Source organism: Ambystoma mexicanum, chromosome 3p (assembly GCF_040938575.1).
Source record: "Ambystoma mexicanum isolate Mex_15411 chromosome 3p, UKY_AmexF1_1, whole genome shotgun sequence".
Taxonomy (NCBI): domain Eukaryota; kingdom Metazoa; phylum Chordata; class Amphibia; order Caudata; family Ambystomatidae; genus Ambystoma; species Ambystoma mexicanum.
Window position 1 is genome coordinate 5,845,192 of NC_090925.1, and position 27,602 is coordinate 5,872,793.

General features: G+C 50.2%; 1 protein-coding gene across 1 annotated transcript in view; it reads right to left on the reverse strand.

Moving 5' to 3' along the window:
- NOBOX (NOBOX oogenesis homeobox) overlaps window positions 1-27,602 on the reverse strand; it is a 498,422-nt gene that overhangs the window by 167,445 nt on the left and 303,375 nt on the right. The window contains exon 7 of the mRNA XM_069649778.1: window positions 6,571-6,896. Coding sequence (XP_069505879.1) covers window positions 6,571-6,896 — 326 coding nt within the window. The remainder of the gene's footprint in view (window positions 1-6,570; window positions 6,897-27,602) is intronic.

Here is a 27,602-nt window from a genome sequence, read left to right on the forward strand (position 1 = left end):
TAGGGGATAAAGTATGGCTATCCTCGAAGCTACTGCCACGGCATCTACGACAAAATAAATTGGCTCCCCGGTATTATGGGCCTTTCCCTATAAAGAAACTCATCAACACATTGAGCCTTTCGACTCAAATGACCAGACTCCTGGAAAAAAATCCACCCAGTCTTTCATACATCCTTAATAAAGCCATAAGTCCAGACCTCTCGAAATAACCTCCGGCCTAAACCAGTGCTCGTCAATGACCAACTGGAGAATGAGGTCTCCAGAATTTGTGATTCCAGATATAGACGTGGCCAACTTCAGTACCTGGTGGAATGGAAAGGATATCCCTCCAGTGAACGCACTTGGGAACCTATCTCAAACTTAAATACCCCCAGGTTACTCAGAAGGTTCCATCTCATACACCCGGGCAAACCCGGCGGTACGGGTTTTCGGAGGATGCATGTTGTCATGAACCATCAAACTCGCCCTTTCTGGGCCTCCTGGTCCCTGACACGTCGGGGATTACACTCCATAATACTACCAACATGGCTGCAAGCTCAGAACGCTGCTCACCAGTCTTCACGTTCTACGCAGCGTACTCTATAAAGAGGCCACACCCCCGCGCATCTCAATGCTGCTGTTAGCTGTGAATGGACGTGTGCTCCGTACTCTTCCTTGTATTATTCTGTTGTTTCCTGGTTCCTGGAACCCCTTCTTCCAATCTACCTTCCCTCTTATCCAGCCCTTCCCGGAATCCCTGCACCGCCTCCGCGTGCTCCATATCCTTTTTCTGAGTTTCCTGGAGTTTTCCCTTGATCCCGGACATCAAAGCTGAACGAACACTGGAAGCCGAGGACGGCCGAGCGGGCTTGTATAAGACCCGAATCAAACAAAAGAAGACTCCTCCTAAAGTAGGCATCAGACAACAAAAACAGGTGAGAAAGGGGGAAACCTGTGACAATTAATTGCACGCCATTCTACAAGATGATCCGCCAGCCTTCCCCCAAACTGGTGAACCATGGGACATGGCCTCATGACTGAGCTGAAGCGGATGAGGCATTGCGTGAGGGTAAAAAGGCAACTGCCCGAGCGGCCTTGGCACCTCAAGTACCTTGTTTTCCACCTCTGGTACCCCTACGTGGCCCCTTTGACTTGCAGCTCCTCTCGATCTACTAAAGGATGAGTAATATCGAAAGGAACTTCCCCTCCATTGCTGTCCCCTAGGACGAAAAGGCAGAGGTTGGCGAACTGCAGCGCTCAACGACTTTGCTGCAGCTTTGGAGGTCTGCAACCTCTGAAGGCTCTCGTCAGCCTTGCTGCCAAAAAGGTGTTCACCATCAAAGGGCATGTTGAGGAGCCAGGCTTGCACATCAGGAGCAAACCCCGATTTCCGCAACCACGCAAACCTGCGTATTACGGTGCTCACCGCCATGGACCGGCTGACACAATCTGCCATGTCCAGACCCGACTGAACTGACACACAAATGGCATCCTTGCCATCCTGCACCATAGCAAGAAAACCATCCTGTTCCTCCCCTTCGGGAATATGTTCAGCCGCCAATGAAATACAGTTCCATATAGTGTGCGTGAAACGTGACAAGGCACACACGGAGTTGGCTGCCTGTAAAGCCATACCCCCTGAAGAAAACACTTTCTTCGCCCAGCCATCAAAACGCTTGTCGTCCCTATCAGGAGGAATGGTAGGGTACGACGCCTGCTTTGCTGGGGCCGTAGCCGCCTGCACCACCAAACTCTCCGGAGTGGGGTGCGTGGACAAGTAGCAGGGGTCGCTACTGGCTGGGCGGTATTTTCGCGGCAAAGACTTGCTCACTGCCGGGAGACTCTCCGGAGAAGTCCAAGCCGCTGCCACCCTTCTTTGCAAGGCCATATGGAATGGCAGTACCTGGTCAGTTGGTGGACCTTGGTCGAGGATATCCGTCAGGTCATCCTGCAGAAAATCCACTGGTGGCGCAGACCACCCCAAGTATTCCGTTACCCTCGAAATAAGGCGCCGGTATGAGGACTCGGCATGGGTGCCAGGCTCAGGCCTACAAAACTCCACCTCTGGAGAGGTGTCCAGACCACTGGTGTCGTGCAACAACTGATGCAGGTAATCTGGCTATGACCAGATAAAATCTCGTCTGGCACCTCATCAGGAACCAACCCTTCCTCAGATCCTTCATCCACCTCAGAAATATAATCCAGAGGCTGGAATGAGGGCACAGAAAAAGGGACAAAGACATTTTTAGCATTGACCAGAGCCTTTCTAGGGGGTTCCACCGTGCCACGGGGTACCTCCGACAAAACAGCCTTCGAAAGGTGTTGAGGGAATCGGCATCGTCGTCGAGCGTGGCGCCGACGGCTTCGACACAGTCCTCAAGGGCGGAGCCCCGAGCGGGTCCCTAGACAGCCTAGGCGCCGATGGCATTGACGGCTCCCTGGGTGGCGGAGCCTCGAGAGAGTCCCTCGACGACCTCGGCGCTGAAGGCGTCAATGTCTTCTTCGAAGACTTCACAGGCTCCGACAGTCTCGAGGGCGTTGAGGACCGAGACCTGGAACGGGCATGTCTAGAGCGACCATCCTTGTCCGACCGGGACCTCGAAGGCACCCGGTGATCGCGACGACCTCTCAAGCCCGAAGGCGTGAGAGTGGCATCTCTAGCACGGTCACGGCCGGCGTCTTTCGACTGCACGGACGGACCGAGCCCTGCGACTGAAAAATTCCCATCATCTCCTGCCGTAATGAATCCCATTCGGCAGGAGTGGAATGCTTGTTGGGACAAGCCAACCGCCTATGGGCGGAGTCCTCAGACGAGGACAGGGAAGGCGACTGTTAACGGCGCTCCCGTGAGTGCCTCGAAGAGGCAGAGGAATGGCGGGACCCACTCCGGGACCGAGACCCCCCGGACCTACGCCGACGATGCAGAGATTCGCCCCTCGAATCGTCAGTCGAGAGCCCGGTGGATTTCGACTTCCGGGGCTTGGCCCTTACGCTCCAGCAAGGCCTTCGACGTAAGCGACTGGCAGTCTACACATTCATCCGTGTTGTGGGCCTCACCGAGGCACCAGAGGCAGGCGTCGTGGGAGTCCGTCAACAGCATCTTGGACCCACAGTCCCGACACTTCTTAAAACCCGGCCGCGGGGTAGAAGAAGACAAAGACATCATGGATCTTCACAAACGAACAGGTTCAAGGAACCGAAAGAACAGAACTCAGAAGAACCGAGGCGCACTGAGATCTCCGAAGCGAACACGTTTGTGGAAAAAACGGAACTGAGGCTACGGGTGTCATGCATCCTACTTATAACATCTGGTGACGTCGAATCAACAGAGGCCCTCGAGGGCAGCGTATCAACGTCATCGACGCAGAAAGATTTTCCGAAAGCAGCACAGCTGCGGTGATTACTGTTCTAGATATGGAATACGTCGGAGGACCCAATCCCCTCGAAGTAGGGTTTTGGGACCCGACAGTAACAGACTTCTTATTTTGACATCCTGACGTATTCCTTAGTTTCCTCTCAGGCAGGGAAACCCCTTCTAGTCTTGAGGGGTAGAGAGGCATTTTCCAAACCCGTTTATTGGTTAATAAAAGATTATAGCCAAAAATATGCCACTTGTGTGTCCGAGCCTTCCTTCTGCACCCTTGCACTAAGTTGGACTTTGGGAGCTTGTGAAACATCTCCATTGGGCTGTGAATGAACATTGCTGCTATAGATTCACTGGACACAGTAGCAGAATAAACCCTATTGTTAGCTTTTTGTCACGCCCCCCGGTTTCCTAGGACATTCTTATGTCCAGGGGAGAAGCCCGTGGCGTTTGGCCTGGCGTTTACAGCAACGCCGATGCCACCGCCGGTAAACAACTACATCTCCCAAGAGGACCGTGCCTGCAAGGAACCTTTGGAACGTTTTCACTTTCTTTTGCGTGCGTTTCACGCCTCCTTTGTATTCACTTCCTATATCTGGCCACGCCCCCAGTAAGCCGGTGCTCCTAAACCGTTGCGTTACGCGAGCTACGCTCCTGGGATAAGTTGTTCTTTTCCCTATTCCTTGCTTACCTGGTTGCCGAATCCTACCTTTGCCTTGGACCTTGTTATCCGTTTTCCTGATTCTGTCTTAGACCTCCGTTTGATCTCCTCCCCTGCTCGACCACGGAATACGCACCGGACTTGCTTTGGGTTCTGCTCCTCATGTTTGGCTCCCGGCTCCCTTCAACCCCGTCATCCTCGATCGCTCCTGGCCATCCGCTCCCTGAGCGAAGAAAGAAACACCCTACATCCAGGCGTCTGAGAAATCTTACACCACTTCTAATTTCTCCCTGAAGTGTTGTTTACCGCGCTAGCAAGAACGGCGCTGTTTATTTACACCCGGTGAATTTTTGCTTGACCTTTTTTGTTTGTTGGTTTTTTGGGACGCTTTGCTGTGCTCATCACTTGTCGGTTTTTGGGACGCTTCGCTGTATCGCTCTGCCTCTTTGGATCTTGGGACACTTGCTCCTGGCCTCACTCCTTGGATTGTGGGACGCTCTGCTGTTTTTTCCCGCTCATTTGATTTCGGAACATTGGATTTTGCTTTCACTCATTGGATTGTGGGACGCTTTGCTGTTGACATTACCTATCCATTATTGGGGGAAGTCTTTGGTCCCCCTTCTTTCAAGAAAGAACACTTCCTCTGACCTTCACTCACTCCCAGTCTTGTGTCTTATCACAAGTAGGTATTCCGCTGGGAAAAAGGAATACACAGGTAAGCTTCTGGGTCTCGGAAGTGGTAGAGGGACTGGAATTGTCAACAAACGGTATGTAATATTTGCTTTGTTTGTTTTCTTCCCTCTAGCTCCGCTGTGCGTTCCGCCTTTTTGCCTGAGCCCTTGGCCTGACAGGTATTCTTTTCCCTGCAAGCTGTGCTCTCAGGAAGGAAGTCTGAATTACTTTAGCGGCATCTAGCCCAACTGATCCCCCAGACTGATCGTGGAACATACGGAGTGCGACACTTTTGGCTAAAACTGCTTCTGGAGCAAGCATATTGTTTTCCTGGTTTTAGTCTCTTCCGTTGTGGAGGGTCAGAGTTGGGTGTAGTTACGAGGGTCATGGTTTCTCTGACTGCCTGTATTGCTGGTCAACTGGGGATGGTCCGTGTTTCTGTGGCCTTCTTGGGTTAAGCTATTGGGGTGCTTGGGAGCATCAAGGTTGCCACGAGAGTCCGGCACCTCCACCAGCTCAAAGCATGCCGTGGTGAACTTGAAGAACGGAGCCAATCCCAGCCTGACCAGAATTGTTGAACACAGGCGCAGAAAATCATGGAAATCCCTACCAGGGCAGAGGGTACACAGCCCTATAAAGCTGAGGACCCAGCCAACCAGTGGGTTGCAGGAGGCTCGAGTGTGGGGGTGCCTGAGGATTAGGTACGTTTGGAGAAAGCAGAGATCTGTGAGGCAGAGGAGGTTGGAGAGGTGGCAGTGGTGGAGAGGAGGAAGAGGTGGTAAGATAAAAAGTGAAGCAGGAGGAGGTAACATGGAGCGAGAAGGAAGAAGTGGTGCCATCAGGAGTGGACGAGGTAACAACAGTAGAAAAGGAGGAGAAGTTGGTTGCCTGGAGCCACTACAACTCTGGGTGCTGAAAGGGCAAGGTAACATCAAGCGGGGAGGAAGAGCTGATAATACCTGCACGTGAAGGTGGTAGTCAGGAGGATGTGGTTACACCACGGGAGAAGGAAGTGGTGGGAAGGAGAATCTGAAGTGATGAAAGAGAAGAGCAAGAACATCAAGAACTGATAAGACCGGGAAATGCTGTACAGTTAAGACATAAAAGAAAGGTTACAGCAGGACCAGAAGGTGGTAAAAGGAATGAGAGGGAACCATAGAGAAAATGATAAATCAGAGAGGCACGAAGCGAAGAACGCAATGCCTAATGGGACACCTGCCCATCTCTCCCTCCCATCGGCTGGCAAGACCACGCGCGAGATTTACTCTTGGATTACAGACCCTGGAAGGCAACTGAAGAAGGGTCCAAGAAGCCTCCAAGTCTGCAATGCCCAGAATTGAAAGGGACAAGGAGACCCTTTTTGGGAACTGTAAAAAAGAACTGGGATAAACAGGAAACGGGAAGGCCTAAGAGCCCTGGCATGACCGAGGAAGACACAGTGGGACCTCCAAGAGATGGAGAGACCCATTGCAGACCGAAGAGAAGTACCATCCTGATTGTTTTTGCGTTTCAGAAGCCTCTCTTTTACTGTAAATATTTCCCTAAACATAGGTTTGAACTTGAGCATACAGTGTTGGTGCACATTTTGGACCTAGACAGCTCTGTGACATGGTAATGCCCTGTAACTGTGGCTTTACATACATTTTTTCTGCTCCACTAGACCCTGAAGCACAAGGCATTTTGTTGACAACAGCTTGGTGACTGTGGCACAGGGACCGCCAGAGACCCATGAGTGTGGAATCTGAAATGGAGGGGGCAGAGGGCAGCTGAATCTGTCATAAGCAGTTACCAGTGACCAGATGTAAGGGAGTGACAAGAATGGAGGCAGGGAGAGATAACAGGAACATGAGAAAGAGAGGAAGAAAACATCAGGAAAGGAAGGAATTAATCTCACCGGTGCCGCCACTCTGTTGCAACATGATCTGACCTCCGCTGTGGCCATGCAAATATCCCCTGCTGGAAGCAGCACCATATGCAAGGTTCCCAGACAGTGCCAGGAAAGTGGCGCCGGTGCCGTCGTTGGGCGTAGTAGGTGTCAGGCTGGGGGGCATACCATGAGCAATGTGCAGGGGCAGGTGGTGAAACTGGTGTGTTGGGAACTGGCCGACCTGGAATGCAGCTGGCTGATTGCTGCTGGCTGCAGCATGGTGGTAGAACCGGTGTCCCATCTTGACCCCAGAGGTGCCTAGTTGATCCTGGTAAGTGCAAGGCGATGACAAGCTAGAAAGAGAAAGAAGAGGAAACGTTGGTTAGAGAATGCCGAGAAAACCAGGCCTTAACAAGCGATTCTGTGGCTTCCTGTTGTCTCCTTTCGAACACATTCTTATTTTCCTCAAACAATGAATTACTCTCCTCATATTGCTTGAGCTCTCTTTCTACCCCCGCCACATAATGGGTTACTCTCCTCCCATTGCCTGAGCTCGCTTTTCACTCCCTGCCACAAAATGGGTTACTCTCCTCCTATTGCTTGAGCTCTCTTTCCACCCCGTCACACAATGGGTTTCTCTCCTCCTATAGCTTGAGCTCTCTTTCCACCCCGTCACACAATGGGTTTCTCTCCTCCTATAGCTTGAGCTCTCTTTCCACCCCCTGCCACAAAATGGGTTACTCTCCTCCTATTGCTTGAGCTCTCTTTCCACCCCGTCACACAATGGGTTTCTCTCCTCCTATAGCTTGAGCTCTCTTTCCACCCCGTCACACAATGGGTTACCCTCCTCCTATTGCTTGAGCTCTCTTTCCACCCCCGCCACACAATGGGTTACTCTCCTCCTATTGCTTGAGCTCTTTCCACCCCCTGCCACACAATGGGTTACACTCCTCCTATAGCTCGAGTTCTCTTTCCACCCCCTGCCACACAATGGGTTACTCTCCTCCTATTGCTCGAGTTCCCTTTCCACACAATGGGTTACCCTCCTCCTATTGCTCGAGTTCTCTTTCCACCCCCTGCCACACAATGGGTTACTCTCCTCCTATTGCTCGAGTTCCCTTTCCACACAATGGGTTACCCTCCTCCTATTGCTCGAGTTCTCTTTCCACCCCCTGCCACACAATGGGTTACTCTCCTCCTATTGCTCGAGTTCTCTTTCCACCCCCTGCCACACAATGGGTTACTCTCCTCCTATTGCTCGAGTTCCCTTTCCACACAATGGGTTACTCTCCTCCTATTGCTCGAGTTCTCTTTCCACCCCCTGCCACACAATGGGTTACTCTCCTCCTATAGCTCGAGTTCTCTTTCCACCCCCTGCCACACAATGGGTTACTCTCCTCCTATTGCTTGAGTTCTCTTTCCACCCCCTGCCACACAATGGGTTACTCTCCTCCTATTGCTTGAGTTCTCTTTCCACCCCCTGCCACACAATGGGTTACTCTCCTCCTATTGCTTGAGCTCTTTCCACCCCCTGCCACACAATGGGTTACTCTCCTCCTATAGCTCGAGTTCTCTATTCACCCCCTTGCACTGCGGTGCATGCGAGCACCTCACACAGTTCATGTGAGAACCCGGTTCACTAATGGGGAGCCAAAGCGACAAAGGAAGGACTTGTGCATTTCTCGTAACATGAAGGGATACCTTTCATCAATGGTGACAGGCGGACCTTAGCTCATCAGCCCAGCCCCTTCTTAATTTCTTTTTTTATATTTGTTTTATAGATTACACTTTTAATGTCTTCACAATGATTTGTTTTACAGTTATTTTGTATATATTTAAAAGATTTGTATTTGATTTCTAATTGTTTAAATCAAGGTAATTTCTTTCAACCAAGACAGGAGATGCTACAGCATTGCCCCACCCCCGCAGGGTGCGGCATGCGAGTCAAAGGCAAACGGATGGCACTGTGAGAAACCAGAGGCGTTTCTCCCAGGTATTCCCAGAGATCCTTTGTTCAGGTGGCCCGGGGAGGCCCATCGCTCTTGGATCCCTACCCTGGGGGCAGATGAGCAAAGGAGGATCACCTGGGCAGGGGATCCTTGGAGACCGTTAGAGGAGCGCCCTTGGGCGAGACGCAGTATCCCATCTTTTTTCCCAGCAGTCTTTATGGGATATTGCCAACAAAATTCCCCCCTACCCCTCCATTATTTTCTCTTAAGGAAAAGAAGGCGAAAACAGGGGAACTCAAGATTATCTCTAAACCCCAATACGAATGTTGCCTCTCCACAACACTACAAATCCCATAATCCCCTTCTTCTCTTAGAATATCAAGAGGGATGTAAACCAACACTCAGGGGATATCTCCATTTTAACTCCCATAATCCCATTCCCCTATTGAAATCCACAAGGACTGGCACGAGGAAGAGGCGGATGGGAATCATGAGGATTACCCATAGGAATCAATGGGCAATGGATTCCTATGGGCAGTCTCCATGTTGTCTCGATAATGAGGTCAGGCAGAGTCAGACAGGGAAGGACAACTACTCACACCTGACTCCAATCAACTCTAGCTGAGAGTATAAAAGCAGCATGTCGTCTTGCTTCCAAGGCAGGTATGTTGCTCCTGAGCTATCCTACTGAGACATTGTGAGCGAGTCAGAGATGCTGGAAGGTGCAGGAGAAAAGGAGAATGCCCGAGTGAGCTGCAGAGACACTGGGAGACCTGGGAGAAGAAAACTATCCCAAACACTGGGCCTGCTACCAACTCCTCCCCTGGGCCAGGCAGGCAAACTCAGGTCTCTGAGGGGCAGAGGGAAAGACCATGACCTCCTACTAATATCCCCTTTTGGCTACTGCAGCTCCCAATGACAGAAAATGTCATTTCGGGGAGCAATGAAGTGGGAGCAAAATTAACCCAGTGCATTCTGGGACTAGAAGTCCTAAAAACTTTTTGTTGAAATTGTGAACTTTGGAAGGAGGCTCAAGCCCGGCGGAGAGAAGCTCTCTTGCTGAACTTTAAAACGGAGTCCAGGTCTGGCCAAGGGAGACCATTGAGGAACTTTTTTTTTTAAACCTTTATTTATATTTGCACACACATAAAACTCAAACAAAACTTGCATTATTTACGAGACATGCACATTACACCATTTACACTTCGTATCATTCTGGATTGTCAGTTTCAGCCTTGTCTGCCAGGTATTGTCTATATCTGGCCCATATGTTTCTGGGTCACAAGGTGGGTTGTACGGAGTCTATGTATAGTTTTTCGGTGTCACTTGTCCAAATCATATCTTTATCCCAGTCTTGTTTAGTTGGGGGGTTATTGCATTTCCATTTTAGCAGTATGGCCCTCTTTGCTATCAATAAACTTAAGTTTAGTAGTTTTTTCCAAGTTGGATTCATTCGACAGGGACGCCTTGCCGGTGTGCCGCAACGGGGCCGCCTATGCTGCCGCAGCGCCGGGCCCTCCCACAGAGGCCCGGGACACCGACACTGCTGCGGAGCAGTCCGGTGACACATCCTGACTCTGCAGCCTCCAACGTCGAGCGGCGGTGGGGATTGGGAAGCCAGCCTCGTGCAGACCGCTTGGCGTCGGAGGAAAGCCCCGCAGATGGGAGAGCGAGAACATGTGGGGGAAAAACAGAACCCCCTCCTTACCTGATAAGGCTGCAGACGCGGGGCCTCACACGGGACAGTCATCCAGCGGAGCGCCATGTTGGGGGGGGCGGGGCCTGGGGAAAAGACATGCATCAGGCACGGCTCAGGTGTAGTAGCGACCAGGGAGGGGCTGAAGGCGTGGAAGGGGAGCTGGGACCAGTCAACCAAGGGAAAGGAGGAGGAAGGGAGAGGTCAGCTCTACTTCTAGAGGGTGAGGTCCTAGAGTCTCTACCAATCAGAAGAGGGGGAGGGAAAGTGTCCCTGATTGGCCCTTTTTCCCTCCTAGCACCAGGTATAAAGGGGACTGGCCTAATGGCAGTGTTGTTGCTTTTTGCAGGGAGGAGGAGAGGAGAGTGAGAGCAACTGGTGAGCCTATCTGGGTCCGAGTGTATAGGAGACACGCCAAAAGGAGAGCAAGTCCTGGTTCTTTTCCCATCGTGAAGTAACTGTGGGACAGCCAGGAGTCCAAACACCGTGGTTAATACAGAACATTTAGCCCGTGTTTAATAAAGGTCTATCAACATCAACCTCGGATACTGTCCTGATTGTCACAAGTGGCGTAGTCGGCAGGATTGAGAACGCCATGGAGAAGATTAACCAAACGCTGTCGGAGGGGCAACAGCAGCTACAACAGCTCCTCCAATTACAGGCCCAGCAGACCGCCAAGCCTTCCAACAGGAAATCTAAATGCAGAGTACCCTTCAGTCCACATCTCAGGACAAACGTCAAGAGACTATCAGACACCTGACGGATGCCGTGACTGGCACCCGAAACCAGCCTATGGTCCCCTCCGCAGTGTTACAGAAATTTAAGGAAGGCGAAGACCCATCATTCTGTTTCACCACGTTTGAGAGTATCACCCGAAATGCACAATGGCCTGTGGACCGCTGGGGCCAGTATGTTGCACCCCTGTTGTCAGGCATCATGCAAGGAGCCTACCAGGCGGTTAACCCAAATGGAACCACCCCTTACGCTGAAATCAAGAAAGCAGTGTTAGACCGGTTGGGGCTAGACGAGGAAGCCTACAGAATGAGGCTATGGGACACTAGACTCAAACCTGGGGAGAACCCCGGCAGCTCTTCTAACGGGTTAAGGACCTCACAGAGAAATGGCTGCAAGCACCGGGAGCGGGCCTACAGGATGTACGGATAAGGTCACCCTTGAGCAGTTCATCGAGGCCCTAACCCCTCCGATGCAAAGGTGGGTCCGACAACATCACTGACCCACCTTATCTGAAGCTGTGGACATAGCATCCGCCTACCAAAAGGCCGGGGGGAGGTAAACCCTTTGGAGCTGGCTCTTCCAACCGTAGCCGATGCCCCCGTTGGAACCCTTCACAATCAAGGGTCCTAGAGTGGTTCCAGATCGACGGAGGAACGTCCTTCCAGAGCGGATGAGAAAAAGAGCAGTCCCGATGGCCGACCCATCCCATTACCCACAAGATTCCGGCAACCACAATGTTACGACTGTGGCGAGTGGGGCCATATAGCCCGGTTTTGCCCCAGGAAAATAAGTGCCGAACCGATGGAGATCGGATTCATGAAGGCGGCACAGAGACCACGGGGCCAGGGTCCCTACGACATGGACAACCGGGTGGATGGGGTCCCGACCAGGGCCCTACTCGACAGTGGAAGCCGGCAGACGGCAGTGCTACCAACCGTAAGTGATTCCCCTTACCTCACTAATGTTAGTATTCCGATACGATGTATCCACAGGGATGTGAGGACATACCCCATGAAAACCATCACAGTAGAGGTGGGCCCTAACATTGCAGAGATGAGAGCTGCCGTCCTCCCTTCCTTACCTGCCCCGGTGGTGATTGGAACCGATCTGCCCCACTTTCACCAAGCCGTAAGGGCCATAGACCAGGGATGGTGGGACGAAGCACCCTTTGCCAGGGAGCCCATCCTCCCGAACACCCAGGGCCGTGAGAAAATCAGTATGAAAAGAAGGGAAGCCCGGCTTGCTAAATGCGCAAGCATGTATGCCACCCAACGGATAGCATGGAACCCCGAGGATCATGAGGAATCCATCCGGGGAGAAACCCTGACGGACCCTACCTTAAGACTTGCCTGCGAAAGGGCTACCATAGACGAGGACCCTGACCTTACCAAGGGAGCCGGTTTTACCTCTAGGCAGGGCCTACTCTATCGGGTCTACCAGGCGGAAGGAGGAATACAGAGGGAGCAACTACTCCTACCCAAATCACACCGGGGTATTGTCCTCCAACTGGCACACAATAACCCTTGCGGGGGCCATATGGCCTCCTAAAAACACAGAACATCCTAAAATGTTTCTACTGGCCAGGAATCTATGGGGAGGTGGCGGAATTCTGTAAAGAGTGCAGGACTTGCCAGTTGATGAGTGGGGAGAAGCCAGCCAAGGAACCTTTACAACGGATGCCTTTAATCACCATACCCTTCCAAAGGATAGGTATGGATCTGGGTAGGCCCACTAGAACCAGCCAGTTGTGGGTACCGATACCTGTTGGTTATTGTGGATTATGCCACCAGGTATCCCGAGGCCTTCACCCTAAAGGGGACGTCAGCTAACCAAATATGCGACCAACTCATCCCTTTTTTCTCACGAGTGGGCCTACCCACCGAAATCCTTACCGATCAGGGTACGAACTTCATGTCGGCTGTCCTGCGCCAAATCTGTGAAAGACAACAGATCAGACAGTTGCGCACCTCGGTCTACCACCCCCAGACGGACGGTTTCGTGGAGAGGTATAATCAGACTATAAAGATGATGAAAAGAGTGACAGGTCCGGAGGGGAAGGACTGGGATAGGGTCATACCTCTGATCCTAATGGTACTGAGGGACACCCCCCAATCCTCGACCGGGTTCTCACCATTCGAGCTGCTATTTGGGAGACAACCCAGAACCATTCTAGATCTGGTCAAAGAAGACTGGGAGAACACCAAGGAAACATCTCTAACCGAGTATGCCGAGGACCTTCGGGAACATTTATCTACCCTAAGAAGTTTAGCAGTAACCCATCTAGGCATAGCACAATACCAGCAGGAGAGGGCATACAACAAGGGGAGTCGTCTAAGGAAGCTAGAACCAGGGAAGAGGGTGCTAGTGTTGTTACCCACCAGTACCAACAAAATGATAGCCCGGTGGAGGGGCCCGTATATGGTAAAGGATGTAGTGGGGCCGGTGAAATACCAAATACATCAGCCCGATCGGACCCCCTCCCATAAGATATACCATATCAATCACCTGAAGAAATGGACGGAACCTGCCCCAATCAATGTTCTGACCACTCACGAGACTGGGGTGGATTACACGACCAACCTTCTGGACACGGTACAATGGGGTGAAACGCTGACGAAACACAAAAAACGAGATCCAGGAGACGCTAAAACCCCACCGTGATGCCTTCTCCCAGTTACCTGGAAGGACCAACTGCATAGAGCATCGAATCGAAACCCAACCCGGACACATAGTCTGGCTACGACCTTACCGGATTCCGGAGGCTGATCATTAAAAGGGAGATCGAAGAAATGATCAAACTGGACATCAATGAACCCTCGACCAGTGCGTTGTGTTCCCCCATCGTACTTGTACCCAAGCCAGACAGGGCTGTCTTGGTTTTGTATGGATTTTAGACAACTCAATACGATCTCACGGTATGAGGCCTATCCCATGGCTAGAATGGATGAACTGCTGGAAAGGCTAGGTGCTGCCCGCTACCTCAGTACCTTAGACCTCACCAAGGGGTACTGGCAGATCCCGCTTTGGAAATCGGACAAGGAAAAGACGGCCTTTGCTACACCTCAGGGGCTCTTTCAGTATAAGGTCCTACCCTTCGGGTTACATGGGACTCCGGCCACCTTCCAGAGACTGATGGACGTCCTTTTGCAACCACACAACCAGTACGCTGCAGCCTACCTGGATGACATCGTAGTGTACAGTGCGTCATGGAGTGAACACCTGGTTCATCTACAGGAGGTGGTCTGCACCCTAACCAGAGCCGGGCTCCACATCAATCCCAAAAAAACGGTCCTTGGGGCCCGTGAAACCAAGTACCTGGGACATGTCGTAGGAGGTGGTGTGATCAAACCCCAGGTGTCTAAAATCGAAGCGATCCAGATGATTCCGGTTCCAACCAGCAGGAAGCAGATAAGAGCGTTTTTGGGGTTTATTGGTTACTACAGATGCTTTATTCCGAGTTTCTCATCCCTGGCCGCACCGCTGACCGAGGCTCTGAAGAACGGAGGTTCCCGTTAACCAATAATACAGCCATCCTGGTGGTGGAGGAGTTGAAGTGCTAAATATCCACACACCCGGTGTTGTTATGCCCGGACTTCCAGAAACATTTCTTTCTGCAGACAGATGCCTCAGGCCTGGGGTTGGGGGCTGTCTTAACACAGGAGGTAGATGGTTTTTTACAACCAGTTTGTTTTGTGATCCTGAAGCTTCTTCCGCATGAATTGGCGTATTCCACGATAGAAAAGGAATGCCTCGCCATCAAGTGGGCGGTAGACACCTTACGTTACTACCTGCTGGGAAGGAGGTTTACACTGTATACCGACCACGCGCCACTGAAGTGGTTGGCAAGACACAAAGACATAAACCAGCGGGTACTGCGTTGGTTCCTGTCCCTCCAGTCCTTCGACTTTGTCACCTTACATAAACCTGCCAGATTCCATTTGGTGTCGGACTACTTGTCCAGATGCTCGATCCGGCCCGACCGGCCTGGATCTGTGGTGAGGGTATGTGAGGATGGGAGCATGGACCCCAAGGGAGCCGGAGCGGGCCTGATGCAGGACGCTCAAGGAACAGCAGAGCCTGCTGTGCCTCAGTCGGCACGGTCGCAAAACACGGGGGACACGCTGCCATGGGCCACGCTGATGGGGAGCGCCGGGGAGGGGTCCCTGACGAGAGGGACGCCTTGCCGGCATTCCGTGACAGGGCCGCCTACGCTGCCGCAGCGCCAGGCCCTCCCACAGAGGCCCGGGACACCGGCACTGCGGCGGAGCAGTCCGGCGACACAGCCTGACTCTGCAGCCTCCGACGTCGAGTGCCGGCGGGGCTTGGGAAGCCAGGAGCCAGCATCATGCAGACAGCTCGGCGTCGGAGGAAAGCCCAGCAGATGGGAGAGCGAGAACATGTGGAGGGAAAACAGAACCCCCTCCTTACCTGATAAGGCTGCAGACGCGGGGGGCCTCACACGGAACAGTCATCCAGTGGAGCGCCATGTTGGGGGGGCGGGGCCTGGGGAAAAGACGTGCATCAGGCATGGCTCAGGTCTAGTAGCGACCAGGGAGGGGCTGAAGGCGTGGAAGGGGAGCTGGGACCAGTCAACCAAGGGAAAGGAGGAGGAAGGGAGAGGGCAGATCTACTTCTAGAGGGTGGGGTCCTAGAGGCTCTACCAATCAGAAGAGGGGGGAGGGAAAGTGTCCCTGATTGGCCCCGTTTCCCTCCTAGCACCAGGTATAAAGGGGACGGGCCTAATGGCAGTGTTGTTACTTTTTGCAGGGAGAAGGAGAGGAGAGTGAGAGCAACTGGTGAGCCTATACGGGTCAGAGTGTATAGGAGACACGCCAAAAGGAGAGCAAGTCCTGGTTCTTTTCCCACCGTGAAGTAACTGTGGGACAGCCAGGAGTCCAAACACCGTGGTTAATACAGAACATTTAGCCCGTGTTTAATAAAGGTCTATCAACATCAACCTCGGCTACTGTCCTGATTGTCACAGAGGTATAATGTATTCTTTGCACAATTTTGTAATGGATTAGCTTATATCTGGCGTTGCATGATATGTTTTTGGTTAATGTGTATATCTGCTGCCATTGATAGTCCTCTATTTGGTGGCCCAGATCTTGTTCCCATTTAGTTTTAGTGTTCCGTGTTTCTGGTGGGCGAGTTTGGATAATAGTCTTGTACAGCATGGACGCCGATACTTTCCCACTGTCCGCAGTGAACATGTATTCCAGACCCAGGTTTATCGGTGGTTCCAATGGGAAGTCGGGGCACAGGTTAGCTAGGGATGATTTCATACGCATGTAATACAATCTATGTTTGGCCACGTCGCCTACTAGTTCTTTAAGGTTGTCCCAGGTTGAGAATCGTTTGTCCAGGAATAATTGCCCCCATTGAACAATATCTTTGGTGGCCCAATGTGTAGCAGCCTCCTTCTCCTGAGTGGGTGGTATTTGAGGATCGTCCCACATTGGCATGCTCGGGTGGTATAAATGGTCTGTGTTGTGTATCTCAGCAATTCTGGCCCAGGCTGCGATAGTGACATGCGTTGGATCGATAGTGCTGTATCGTTTGGGGCGGGATTTCGTCATGGTATGAAGCAATGTGGCTGGTTTTGATGGGTGTAGCTCATTTAGTGTGGCCTTGGGGCTGAGGACGTCTGTAGCCCACTGGGTGGCATAGTGTGCTTGTGCTGCTAAGTAATAGAGATTGAAATCTGGTGCCGCTAGGCCTCCTTGTGGGCATGAGTCAGTTAACACCCTCCATCTCAGTCTGGAATGTCCCCACCATGTGAATGTGGCGCAGGCGCTCCTCATTTTGGTGAGCAGTGTGCGGCCTGGCCATACCGGCACAGTGGTGAACAGATAAAACAGTTTGGGAAGGATTATCATTTTGATAAGGGCAATCCTTCCCATCATTGAGATAGGGAGGGCGCTCCAACGTGTCATTTTCGTGCATAGTGAGTGTTGTAGTTCAGGGCGCGGGTCAGTTGAGCAGTCCTAGCCACCTGTGCCCCTAAATATTGAATGTATATCGGGCTCCAGGTGAGTCCGTGTAGCTCCTGCGGCGCAACCATAGCATCTATGAGTGGGAAAATCTCGGATTTGTTGGTGTTAAGTCTTAAGCCAGAGTATTCGCCGAATGTCTTTACCTCTGCCAGGACCTTCCCCGAGTGTGCGATCTGTTTTTTTAGATATAATAAAATGTCATCGGCATATAGTGTAATGGTTTCCAATTTACCTTCAAGCCATAACCCGTAAGCGCTGTACCGGGACCCGAGTATATCCGCCAAGGGTTCTATCACTAGTGCAAATAGTAGGGGCGATAATGGGCATCCCTGCCTGGTGCCTCCCTGGTGCTCTTGATGCTTATTCTAGCATAGGGGTGTGTGTACAGTATTTTAACCCATTTAATAAAATTGGGGCCAAATCCATAATTTTGTAATACTCTGAACAGAAAGGGCTAGTATCTCTTCTGGTTGACTATTCCCCCACAGCATCTGCAGTAATCCATCCTTGTCTAACTCTCACTGTTGACGCGTTGCCCCAAGTACTAGGGCTTCATGCCTACAACTTATCCCCACTGTTATTACATGTCGCGAAATAGTCTATTGTATACTAACTGTTAATCCAGCCCATATCCATTGTTTAAACTTACTCAGAGGAAACAGGCACCTCTCCTTGACGGCTACACATGGCCCCATGCATTAGAACAGGTGCTCTGTTTTCATGCCAATCACCCTCTGAAATGTAGTTCGCACATTCACACAGGTGCCTTGCCGAATTCCTACAGCAGTAGAAACGCTGGCCTCATAATACTACCATACCTTGCTCGCTATTGCCTACCCCCTTCTTAGCCCACAGACGCACATGCCTCCTCAGACTACCCCGAAGTCTGCCATTGTTACTCACCGTCGATTTTGATATATTGCTTGAAAATCAAATCTAGGTACTCGCCCAGTCTTAGACCAAGTTCTCATTATTAATGACTGCCAATTGTTCGTTGCAAAATGTTTTCCTGAAAGCTCTGCCATTGCTAGTCACCGCTGTTTTTGCCATACTGCCTGTAAATCGAATCTAGGTATTCGCACAGTCATTGACCAATTTCCCATCATTATTGGCTGCCAATTTGTCTTTGGAAAATCTCATGAAAGCCTGCCACTGCTAACTACCACTGATTTGCATCACTGTCGAAATCGTAACTAAGTGTAGTTAGCCTAAGACCTGCCCACCACTGTAAATCGCTGCACCCTGCCACCACGGCCACTACCAGCTACCATTGTACCTTATTTTTTGTTGTTGTACTGAATGCTGCTATCTAATGCGCCCACCACAGCTGCCACCACTAGCCCAACCACTGCCTAGCCCATTGCCTAGCACCGCATTATACCAATTGTTGCACCCTACCTGATGCTATCCAAGGTGAAACGTCGCTCCCACCAATGTAACGTAAATACTCAAGAATCACACAATGTACGCCAAACTAAATCAAACAGTCATCTTAATATACCTTCTTACAACCATCATCATCACCACTGCTACAACAACCATGTCCACAGCAGAAACCGTACCTTGCTCTCCCACAGAAAGAAACCTCAGACTTTGCGCAAGACTACCCCGTCTCTATGAGCCCATCTACCATCTGCCCTTGAGATCCACCTCACAACACCCCAAAGTATGCCCTCACTCTACTACGCCCTGCAGCAACTCCACCCAACTCAAACTCATCCCCATAACCATCCAGGACCTACCCAGCATAACCACCCTAACCGGAGCTCTGATCAACGCCAGATCCTTAGTGGCCCACGCCACAGAAATATCAGACACCCTATCCAATAACAACCTCGACCTACTAGCAATCACCGTAACATGGCTACATGAAGCCGCAGGCCCAGCCCTCTCAATAGCCATCCCCGAAAATTACCAAATAATCAGAGTGGACAGACCCAACAACAGAGGAGGCGGTCTGGCCATCATAGCAAAGACCGACCTCGAGCTAAGACTCCTCAACCAATCGCCCCTCAAATCCTGCAAGTGCCTCTCTGCAAAACTACCCATCTCCAATTGCCGCACCTTAACCATCCACCTCATATATAGGCCTCCCGGCCCTATTGGCTCATTTGAAGCAGACCTATCCAGCCTCATAGCCAACAACACAAAAGACACCTCTCAACTACTTTTACTTGGCAACCTAAATCTTGGCCAAACGACCCTGACGACAAGTCAGCACAAGCCATAGCCACCATGCCAGCCGAACATGGCCTACTCCAAAAAGTACTTACCCCCACCCACAATAAAGGCAGGACCCTGGACTGGATCGCCACCTTGAACTGCGATACCACCATCACTAACACCACCCCTCAAACTGGACAGACCACTACCTCATTGACTTCACATTATCACTTAATAAAGAAGTCAATAAAGAAAAGACCATGGCACCACCCCTGCCTACCAGAGCAAAAAAGCACATATTCCCCGACAATCTCATACCACTCTTACTGCCAACCCTTAATTCCCTACCCGACAACCTAAATCCAGGATGCCTTGTAGAAAGCTACACCATGCTATGAAAAACGGACTAGATATCATTGCCCCACTAAAAATGCAAAAAAGCAAACAAGCTCACCTCAACAATTGGTTCACCCCCCACCTGAAAGAACTAAGAATGCGCAAAAGGAAACTAGAATCCCAATGGCGCAATACTCCCACAGAAGAGAACAAACTACAGCTTAAACTCTTCGCCAATAATTACAAAAAAAAATCCTTCAAAGAACATATTTAACGAAAGAATAGAAAATTCCAACTCCAATACAAGAGAACTACTTGCTATTCTAAGGGAACTAGAATTCCCCATACCCCTGCCAGACACCATAACCAAAGACAAAGACAAACAATGGTGCACCAGCGTACAAAACGCTCTCTCTAACAAAATCAAAACGCTCCAAACCAAAATCAAACTAAAAAAAGATTCCTTAAGCCCTACCATATCATCACCCAGTCACCACGCAAAAACAACCAATCCATCTAACCCCAATCCTTTCAGGTTCACCAAAATATCTATCCTAGAAACTGAAAGGATCATAGCCTCACTTAAACCATCAAATTGCAAATGTGACAACTGCCCACCCCAAATAATTAAGGAAGCTGCAGGGACCTAGCCCCCTTCATAACCAAACTGATCAACGCATCCTTCTCCTCTAACACCATTCCTAACAATCTCAAAGAATCTTGGGTCTTTCCTCTGCTCAAGAAGCAAACACTAGACCCCGCTGTTCCCACCAACTACAGGCCCATCACTACAGTACCATTCTTTGAGTAGCATACCTACAAATCCAGCAATACCTAGAAACCCACAAACTCTTAGGCACACACCAATCAGGCTTCAGACCACAACACGGTACGGAGACAGCTCTTATCGACCTAAAAACACAGATCAACGAAACCAATGACAAAGGTAAAACCGCCATGTTACTCCTACTCGACCTGTCGGCAGGTTTCAACCTGGTGGATCACACAGTCCTGTGCGAACACCTGGCCTCAGCAGCCCACTTCTCAAAAGAGGCCATAAACTGGATTCAATAATTCCTGGACAACCTCACTATGAGAGTCTTCTCGTCAATAGCCTCAGCAGACCCCATCAGCATAACTTGCAGTGTGCCTCAGGGATCCTGCGTCTCCCCTACCCTCTTCAACATCTTTACCAAGCCCCTATTTGACAAGGTGGACAGAATGGGTGTCTCATACACTAAATATGCAGACAACACCCAGATCCTCATACCCCTTTCGGGCAACTTTGACTCGGACACGGCCTTGGTAAACAAAATATATTCAAGCATGGATGGCCACACACGGCCTTTGCCTGAACAATGAGAAAACTGAAATCCTGTTCCTTGGTTCCAACGCTAACCTAAAAAAACTCTGCCCCAGCTACAAAGCGTTCAACATCGATGGCATTACCATCCCAGCCGCCAAAACAGTAAAAACCCTAGGCTTTCACCTAGACTCAGCCTTGTCACTAAATAAACAAGTAAATTCACTAGCTTCCTCCACCGCGTACACCTGTAAATTAATCAGAGCTTGTAGAGCATTCCTCTCCCAAGCCAGTTGCATCATCATAGCTAATTCCCTAATACTCTCCAAACTTGATTATTGTAACGCCATGTACCTAGGAGCCAACAAATATATAATCAACAAACTCCAAACACTGCAAAATAATGCACTCAGAACAGCCCACAACCTACCCTCCAAAGAACACATCTCCAACAAAAGAAGAGAACACAAATGGCTCAAAATCTGCGACCGCATCGCACTCAAAACAGCATCACTTACCTTCAAATGCTTAAACAATGCAGCCCCCTCCTACCTTGCTGCCAGAATTGTAAAAAAGACCTCCACCCGTCCCACCAGAACGATTAACTCCTTCCAACTCCAGGTCCCCAAATTCAGACAAAAGAAAATAGGCGGCAGTAGCTTCCCTGTCATGGCAGCTCTATATTGGAACACCCTGCCCCTCAACACCAGAGCTGACCAATCCTACCACAGCTTCAGGCGTAACATTCTCACCTGGTTACGCTCCAACGATCCCCACAACTGATCATACCCACAGACTAAAGCCTATCTGAATGTATATATGTATATCCACTCCTGCTGAATTGTAACTACTGTATGTAAATATGTAAATATGTGCCCATCCTGTAACTAAGTTTTTATGTAACCTTATCTTCCTGCCCTCTGTTGCGCCCTGTTACCTCTGGGTTTTGCGCGCCATACCAAATAAATAAACAAAAAAACAAATACTGTGTCGAATGCCTTTTGCATGTCTAGGGAGACCGCCACCCCCCTCGCCTCTTCCGGTATTGCTGCTAGAATCTTGTAACAGCGTCTGATATTCGTAGCGGTTGACCTACCGGTAACAAATCCAGCCTGGTCTTCATGAACCATATAGGGCATCAGTGGAGTCAGCCTGGTGGCCAGTATTTTTGCAAAAATATTTGCATCAGTGTTTATTAGTGATAATGGCCTATAAAGAGCCACAATCTTCCGGTGGTTTCCCCGGTTTGAGCAGTAAGGTTATGACCGCTTTTCTGGTAGTTTCACGCAATTCCCCCTTTTCTAGAGCCTTCGACCATACTGCATACAGATTGGGCACGAGCAGCAGGCTGAATTCTTTGTAAAATTCTGCCCCGAGGCCATCAGTGCCTGGTGCTTTCCCATTAGGTAAAATGTGTATTGCTTCAGCTATCTCGGCCTCTGTGATTGGACTTTCAAAGGCTTCTCTAGTGGCTTCTGCTAGTAATGTTGTGGGTATGTGAGAGAGAGTCTGCTCTAGCTCCTCATCCTTAGCGTTGCTCTGAGGAGAATATACATTTTTATAGAAATCATAGAATGCCCCCATAACTTTTTGTCTGTGGTCACAGTGGCATCTATTTGATTTATGCAGGGGATAGTAGCCGGGCCCCGCTCTCCTCGTACCAATTTAGCTAGCAGTCTCCCTGGACGTTCTCTCTCCCCGTAACGGCGTGCCGCTGTTGGCCTGTCAAAATAGCAAATTTCGCGATCGGCCGCCTCTTTGAATTCATCGAGCTTAGTTTTAATCTCTAGTCCCAGTTGTGGGGATGGGGTCTGTACGTTCTGGGTTTATCTATCAGCAATGTCTGCCTCCCGGTGTGTCAGGTCTCTGCGGATATCTTTGAGGACTCCGAATTCAGTATACATTGCAGTGCCTCTGATATAGACTTTAAATGCTTGTCATAGTATCACTTGACTAGACACAGAACCCTAGTTTATTTCAAAGTATTCCTTTATGTGTTGGGCTAATGCTGTTTTATAGACCATGTCTTGGAGGGCAGCTGCTTTAAACCTCCAGGGGGTCTTGGCTATGCGTAGGTCGGGGATGCGGATTGATAACTGTATAGGCGAATGGTCGGAGAATGTCCTAGGGTATATATGTGCATCAGTGACCCAGCTTAATACGTCATTGGCGACTAGCCACACGTCTATTCTGGAGTGCATGTCGTGCACGAATGAGTAAAAGGTATATGCCCTTTTGGTAGGATTCAAGGAGCGCCATGCGTCTCTTAGAGTTAAATCTGCTATATGAGGAAGGATCATGTGTGCAGATCTAGACAATGCCCTTATTTGATCGGACGTGCGGTCCAGGTGTACATCTAGAATGGTGTTAATGTTGCCGCCGCATATCAGGTATGCCATTGGAAACTTTGCCAGTTTCCCAAATAATGAGGAACAGAAGTCAGGGTCGTCTATGTTAGGGCCATATACATTAAATAGTAATACCTCTCTGTCATGAAGAGTGCCATGGAGCAGGACATTATCTGCCTTCTATGTCACATTCCGAGTGGAGCTGTGTGAATGGTATGTTTTTGTGTATGAGGGTCGCTACACCTCTCACCCGGGTAGAGTATGACGTATAGTATTGATGTGTTCCCCAAGTGGGGGCTAGTTTCCCAGCCTGCTGATGTAGCAGATGTGTTTCTTATAGGAAAACTATCTTAGGACCCAGTCCGTTAATGTATGCTAATATCTTCCTCCTCTTAATCGGGGAGCCTAATCCCCTAACATTCCAGCTTAAGATTTTAATAGCTTCCTTTCGTGGTTCAGCCATTTACTTGGATATTCGTGTGATCATGTTCGGTATATATCAGTAACATTATGTTCATGCGTGTGTGTGTACAAGTTGTCCGTGTGCTTTTACTTGTAACCTCCTTTCTTTTTAAACTGTGCCCCAGCTCCCTCTCCCAACTGCCCTCCCCCACCCTCATAGTTTCCCGAACTTCAACTATGTCCCTCTTGCCCCTCCCCATAAACTCGCTGTGCACTTGCTACAGGGGGGACTGTAGCGACATCCTAGGCCATTAGCTCTTATGTTTCCTCATATTTCGGCCGTTTCTGCGTAGAGTTACTCTAACACGTTGTGACTAGAAAAAAGGGTGCTCATTCCTCTCTCCTAGGTGGACTAAAGTGGCTCTACCCTTTTCCCTTATGGGGCTCCCCTGGGAGATGGGAGTCTCAGTTATCAAATCATTAATGTTTCTCCTTATTTGTTCCTCGTTTCAGGGACGCTCAACTTTAAGAGTCATCTTCATTTCTTGGTTGGTGGAGGCATGGGGATGTGTGTTTCCACAAAGTTTACTGCTTCCTATGGGAAAGTGAAGAAGTAGGTTTTGTTCTGGTGTTGTATTTTAAGCCTGGCTGGGTATAGCATGGCATAGGGAACTTGTCGTTCGCGTAAGAGTTTCTGGACTCCCGTGAACAAACGTCTTTCATGTTGTACTGCCAGGGTATAGTCTGGGAAGATGCAAACAATATTTGACTCCCACCTCAGTTCTTGTTTGTCCCTGGCAGTTCTTAACACCAAGTCTCTGTTCCTGTAGTTCATCAAACGCGCTATAATGGGCCTCGGGTATGCCCCAGGTTTGGGTCGTGGTGCCAAGGATCTGTGCGCATGTTCCACAGTCCCCCAGTAGGTCTCGTAAGAGCTTTTCCACTGCTTGTTCCATCGGCCCTTTCATGGTTTCCTCTGGTACACCAATTATCCGGATATTATTTAGTTGGGACCTGGCTGTCACGATCCTCGCACAAGACCCCTTCTGGCAAACCCATTGGCCAGGTGGAGTCAGGACTCGGGCCTCTAGAGCCTGGCATCCTCTTCAAAAGCCCTCATGGGGCCAGTCCTGTCGCCTATGGCGCCAGGCTCATACACCATGAAAAACAATGTGCTTGGGAACTACTTTATTGTCAGCCAACATGGAGGCATCCTCATAGCTTGGTTCCTAAGAACCAAGCTATGCGGTCTAGTGTTTTGGGTGTGGTAGCCTAGGGACTACTTTACCTGGACTATTTTGTTGGGGCTATTTAAACCACATCCGAGCAAGACAACACGCTTCTCGTTACTTTGCAGCTTGCAACGTGACGCTCACCGTGTCCAGCTATTCCCTTGAACCGCGGAGAAGCAGAACCTGCAAGGAGACAAAAGGAACATCATTAGCAGCAGCATATTACATGCAGTCTTCATCTTTAAACACTTGCAGCTACTGAGAACAGCTTCCTCGAATGTGCACGCCACCCGGACAGAACGACCTGAAAGAGGAAGATAGAGGCAACATTAAAGAAAGCAGTAGAGACATTTACAAATTACGAACTGCTCAAAAGGCTTACCTGGCTGGTCGCCTCTCGGCTGGCACCACTCCGGACATTCCACTCGCGCTGAAGAACACCACGACCTACAAGGAAGGAAAACACAGATTAGCAAAGGCAAGACTTCGCAGCGCTGCGCATAGCGCTTAATTACTGCATCATAGTGCTCTTAATGCGCCATCATTTACCAGCGTGGCTCAACCAAGCCAGTTCGCTGCGCTGAAGCTCCGCATACCTAAGGGAGAAAAAAAGAGACATTTTAAACAAAGAAAGGCATGCAGCATAGCAACAAATCTAAAGAACAGCAATAAGACCTACCTGAACAATATCAAATGGGACGGCGTCAGTGAAGTAACTGGACCGCACTCGTCCATGAAAGACAATGCGCCCCTGCAAAGAAGGCAGGATGGACAGCACACCTAATTCTACCACAAGGTGAGGAGAGGGCGCCAGAGGGACTGAAATCATACGGGGGTGGAGGGAGGATACTTACCCCAGTCGGTCAGTCTTGAACACAGTCCTCCTGTATTTTCAGGCAGAACCTTCCCCGCAGACCACATCAGGGCAAAGCTGAGAAGCATACCAGCGAGTAACCCAGCTGGGTGGCGTCCCTGTGGATACCAGGTGAGCGTAACACTGGCTTCTAAGTCCTCACACTTGATTTTAACCATTCCCAATTCCTTAGCCCTAGTTGTCACTTTGTTTTTTAACGCCTCGAGGTCATCTTCGGTATTGGATATTCGAGTCTCAGCCTCTGTGATTCTTAGTTGTAGTTTTGTCCAATTGTGTCTTTATAGAAGCAACATTGGCCGTTATCCCATCCAATTTCTCGTTCAATGAGGTAAATCCTTGCTGCATGGCCAAGAAAACTGCCTGCGGGTCCATCGCTGGGGGAGGTACAGCCGGTTGTGCCTGTGGTGCTTTTTCCAAGGACATCGTGACTTCTGTATCTTTTCTTGCTGCTGTCGTGTATTTCTCAATGGCTCCCTTCCCCTTTTTGGGGCCAAGGCCCTTGGGCATCGTACCTGCTCCTCTACTGCCTTCCGCGGTGTTGATAGATCGCGTGATTCTGTGTGGCCAGCTGGCAAAGGGGTGCAGTGGTATTATATTAATGTTGGGCTCTTCCTATGTTCTTGGAGCTTCCTTTTTGCAGGGATCCGAGTTCCAATAGTCTGGGTTGTGATGTGGTACTATTGGGGTTCTGTGGTTATAGGTGATCGCTGGGTATTATCTACGTAAGTCCCCCTGTCCCCCTCCGTGATCTGTCCTGAAGATGTAACCATTTGCTCTATGGTGTGGACGTGCACTTTAGGTGAGCCCCACAGGGCCCTTAGGTCGACTTGTCTGTGGTCTCTGTCCTGTGTGCGCTTTGCTTAGCGTTTCTTCGAGGTGGTTGTAAGGGTAGCTTTTCTTCTGCAATGTGGAAAATCCTCTCTTTTATAGTCTAGGTAAGGTATGCCTTAGTTGTCACCCGTTTCTTTAGCTGCGATTCGCCCTGGGGGCATGTATTCACCAGGCTTGGGGGGGTTGGTATGTAATATTTGCCAGTCTTGAGAGTCTGCGTTTTGTTTTAGTTGTAGTCACTGCTTGCCAGTAGCTGGATGGGTTAATTATTGTTGTAGTGCTGATTGAGCTCCTCTGTGTCGTGCCCGTTATGCACAGATATACCCGTGGCACACTGTAATGCGGAGGGGAGTGTAAGGAACAAGTTACTTACCTGTAACTGTTGTTCTCCAGCATGGGTCTGGCATGGATTCACATGCTCATGAATATTCCCCGTCGTCAGGCTGGGAATCCTCGGTAAAGAAAAAACCAGTATCAGTTTCGTTTCTGATCTGTCTTTCGTAGCAATAACCAATCACTGGTCTCTGCGTCATACTGACCACAGCCAATGACTGCCCTCTACCTAAGCACCGCCTCTGGCAGCCATCTTCAGATTTGGAAGCACGTGAAGTGGCAGTATGACCAAGTGAAGAGCCGCAGAGGGGTAGGCGGGAGGGTTCGCATGTGAATCCATGCCAGACCCATGCTGGAGAACAACAGTTACAGGTAAGTAACTTGTTCCTTCTCCAGCATGGGGTCTGGCATGGATTCACATGCTCATGAATAAAGAATACATAGCAGTACACACATGCACAACCACGGGAGGTGGCGAAGGCTCAACATTAAGCATCACATCAACTCAACATTAAGCATCTTACCTCCTCACCAGGCCCACCTCAGGCGAACAGGTTGCGCAGCACTGCTTGGCCGACCCTGGACTCCTCCCTGGAATCCCGGTCGACGCAGTAGAATTTCGTGAAGGTGTGCGTCGACCTCCACGTAGCAGCCCTGCATATGTCCAGCAGGGGCACACCAGATAGGAACGCCGTGGTAGCTGCGATCGCTCTGGTGGAATGGGCTCTCGGACGGCCAGGCAGCGGTCGGTTTGCCAACCGGTGACAGTACATGATACAGCCGGAGAGCCATCTGGAGATGGAAGCCTTCGAGAGAGCCTTCCCCTGATTGACAGGTCCAAAGTTCACAAAGAGTTGTGAC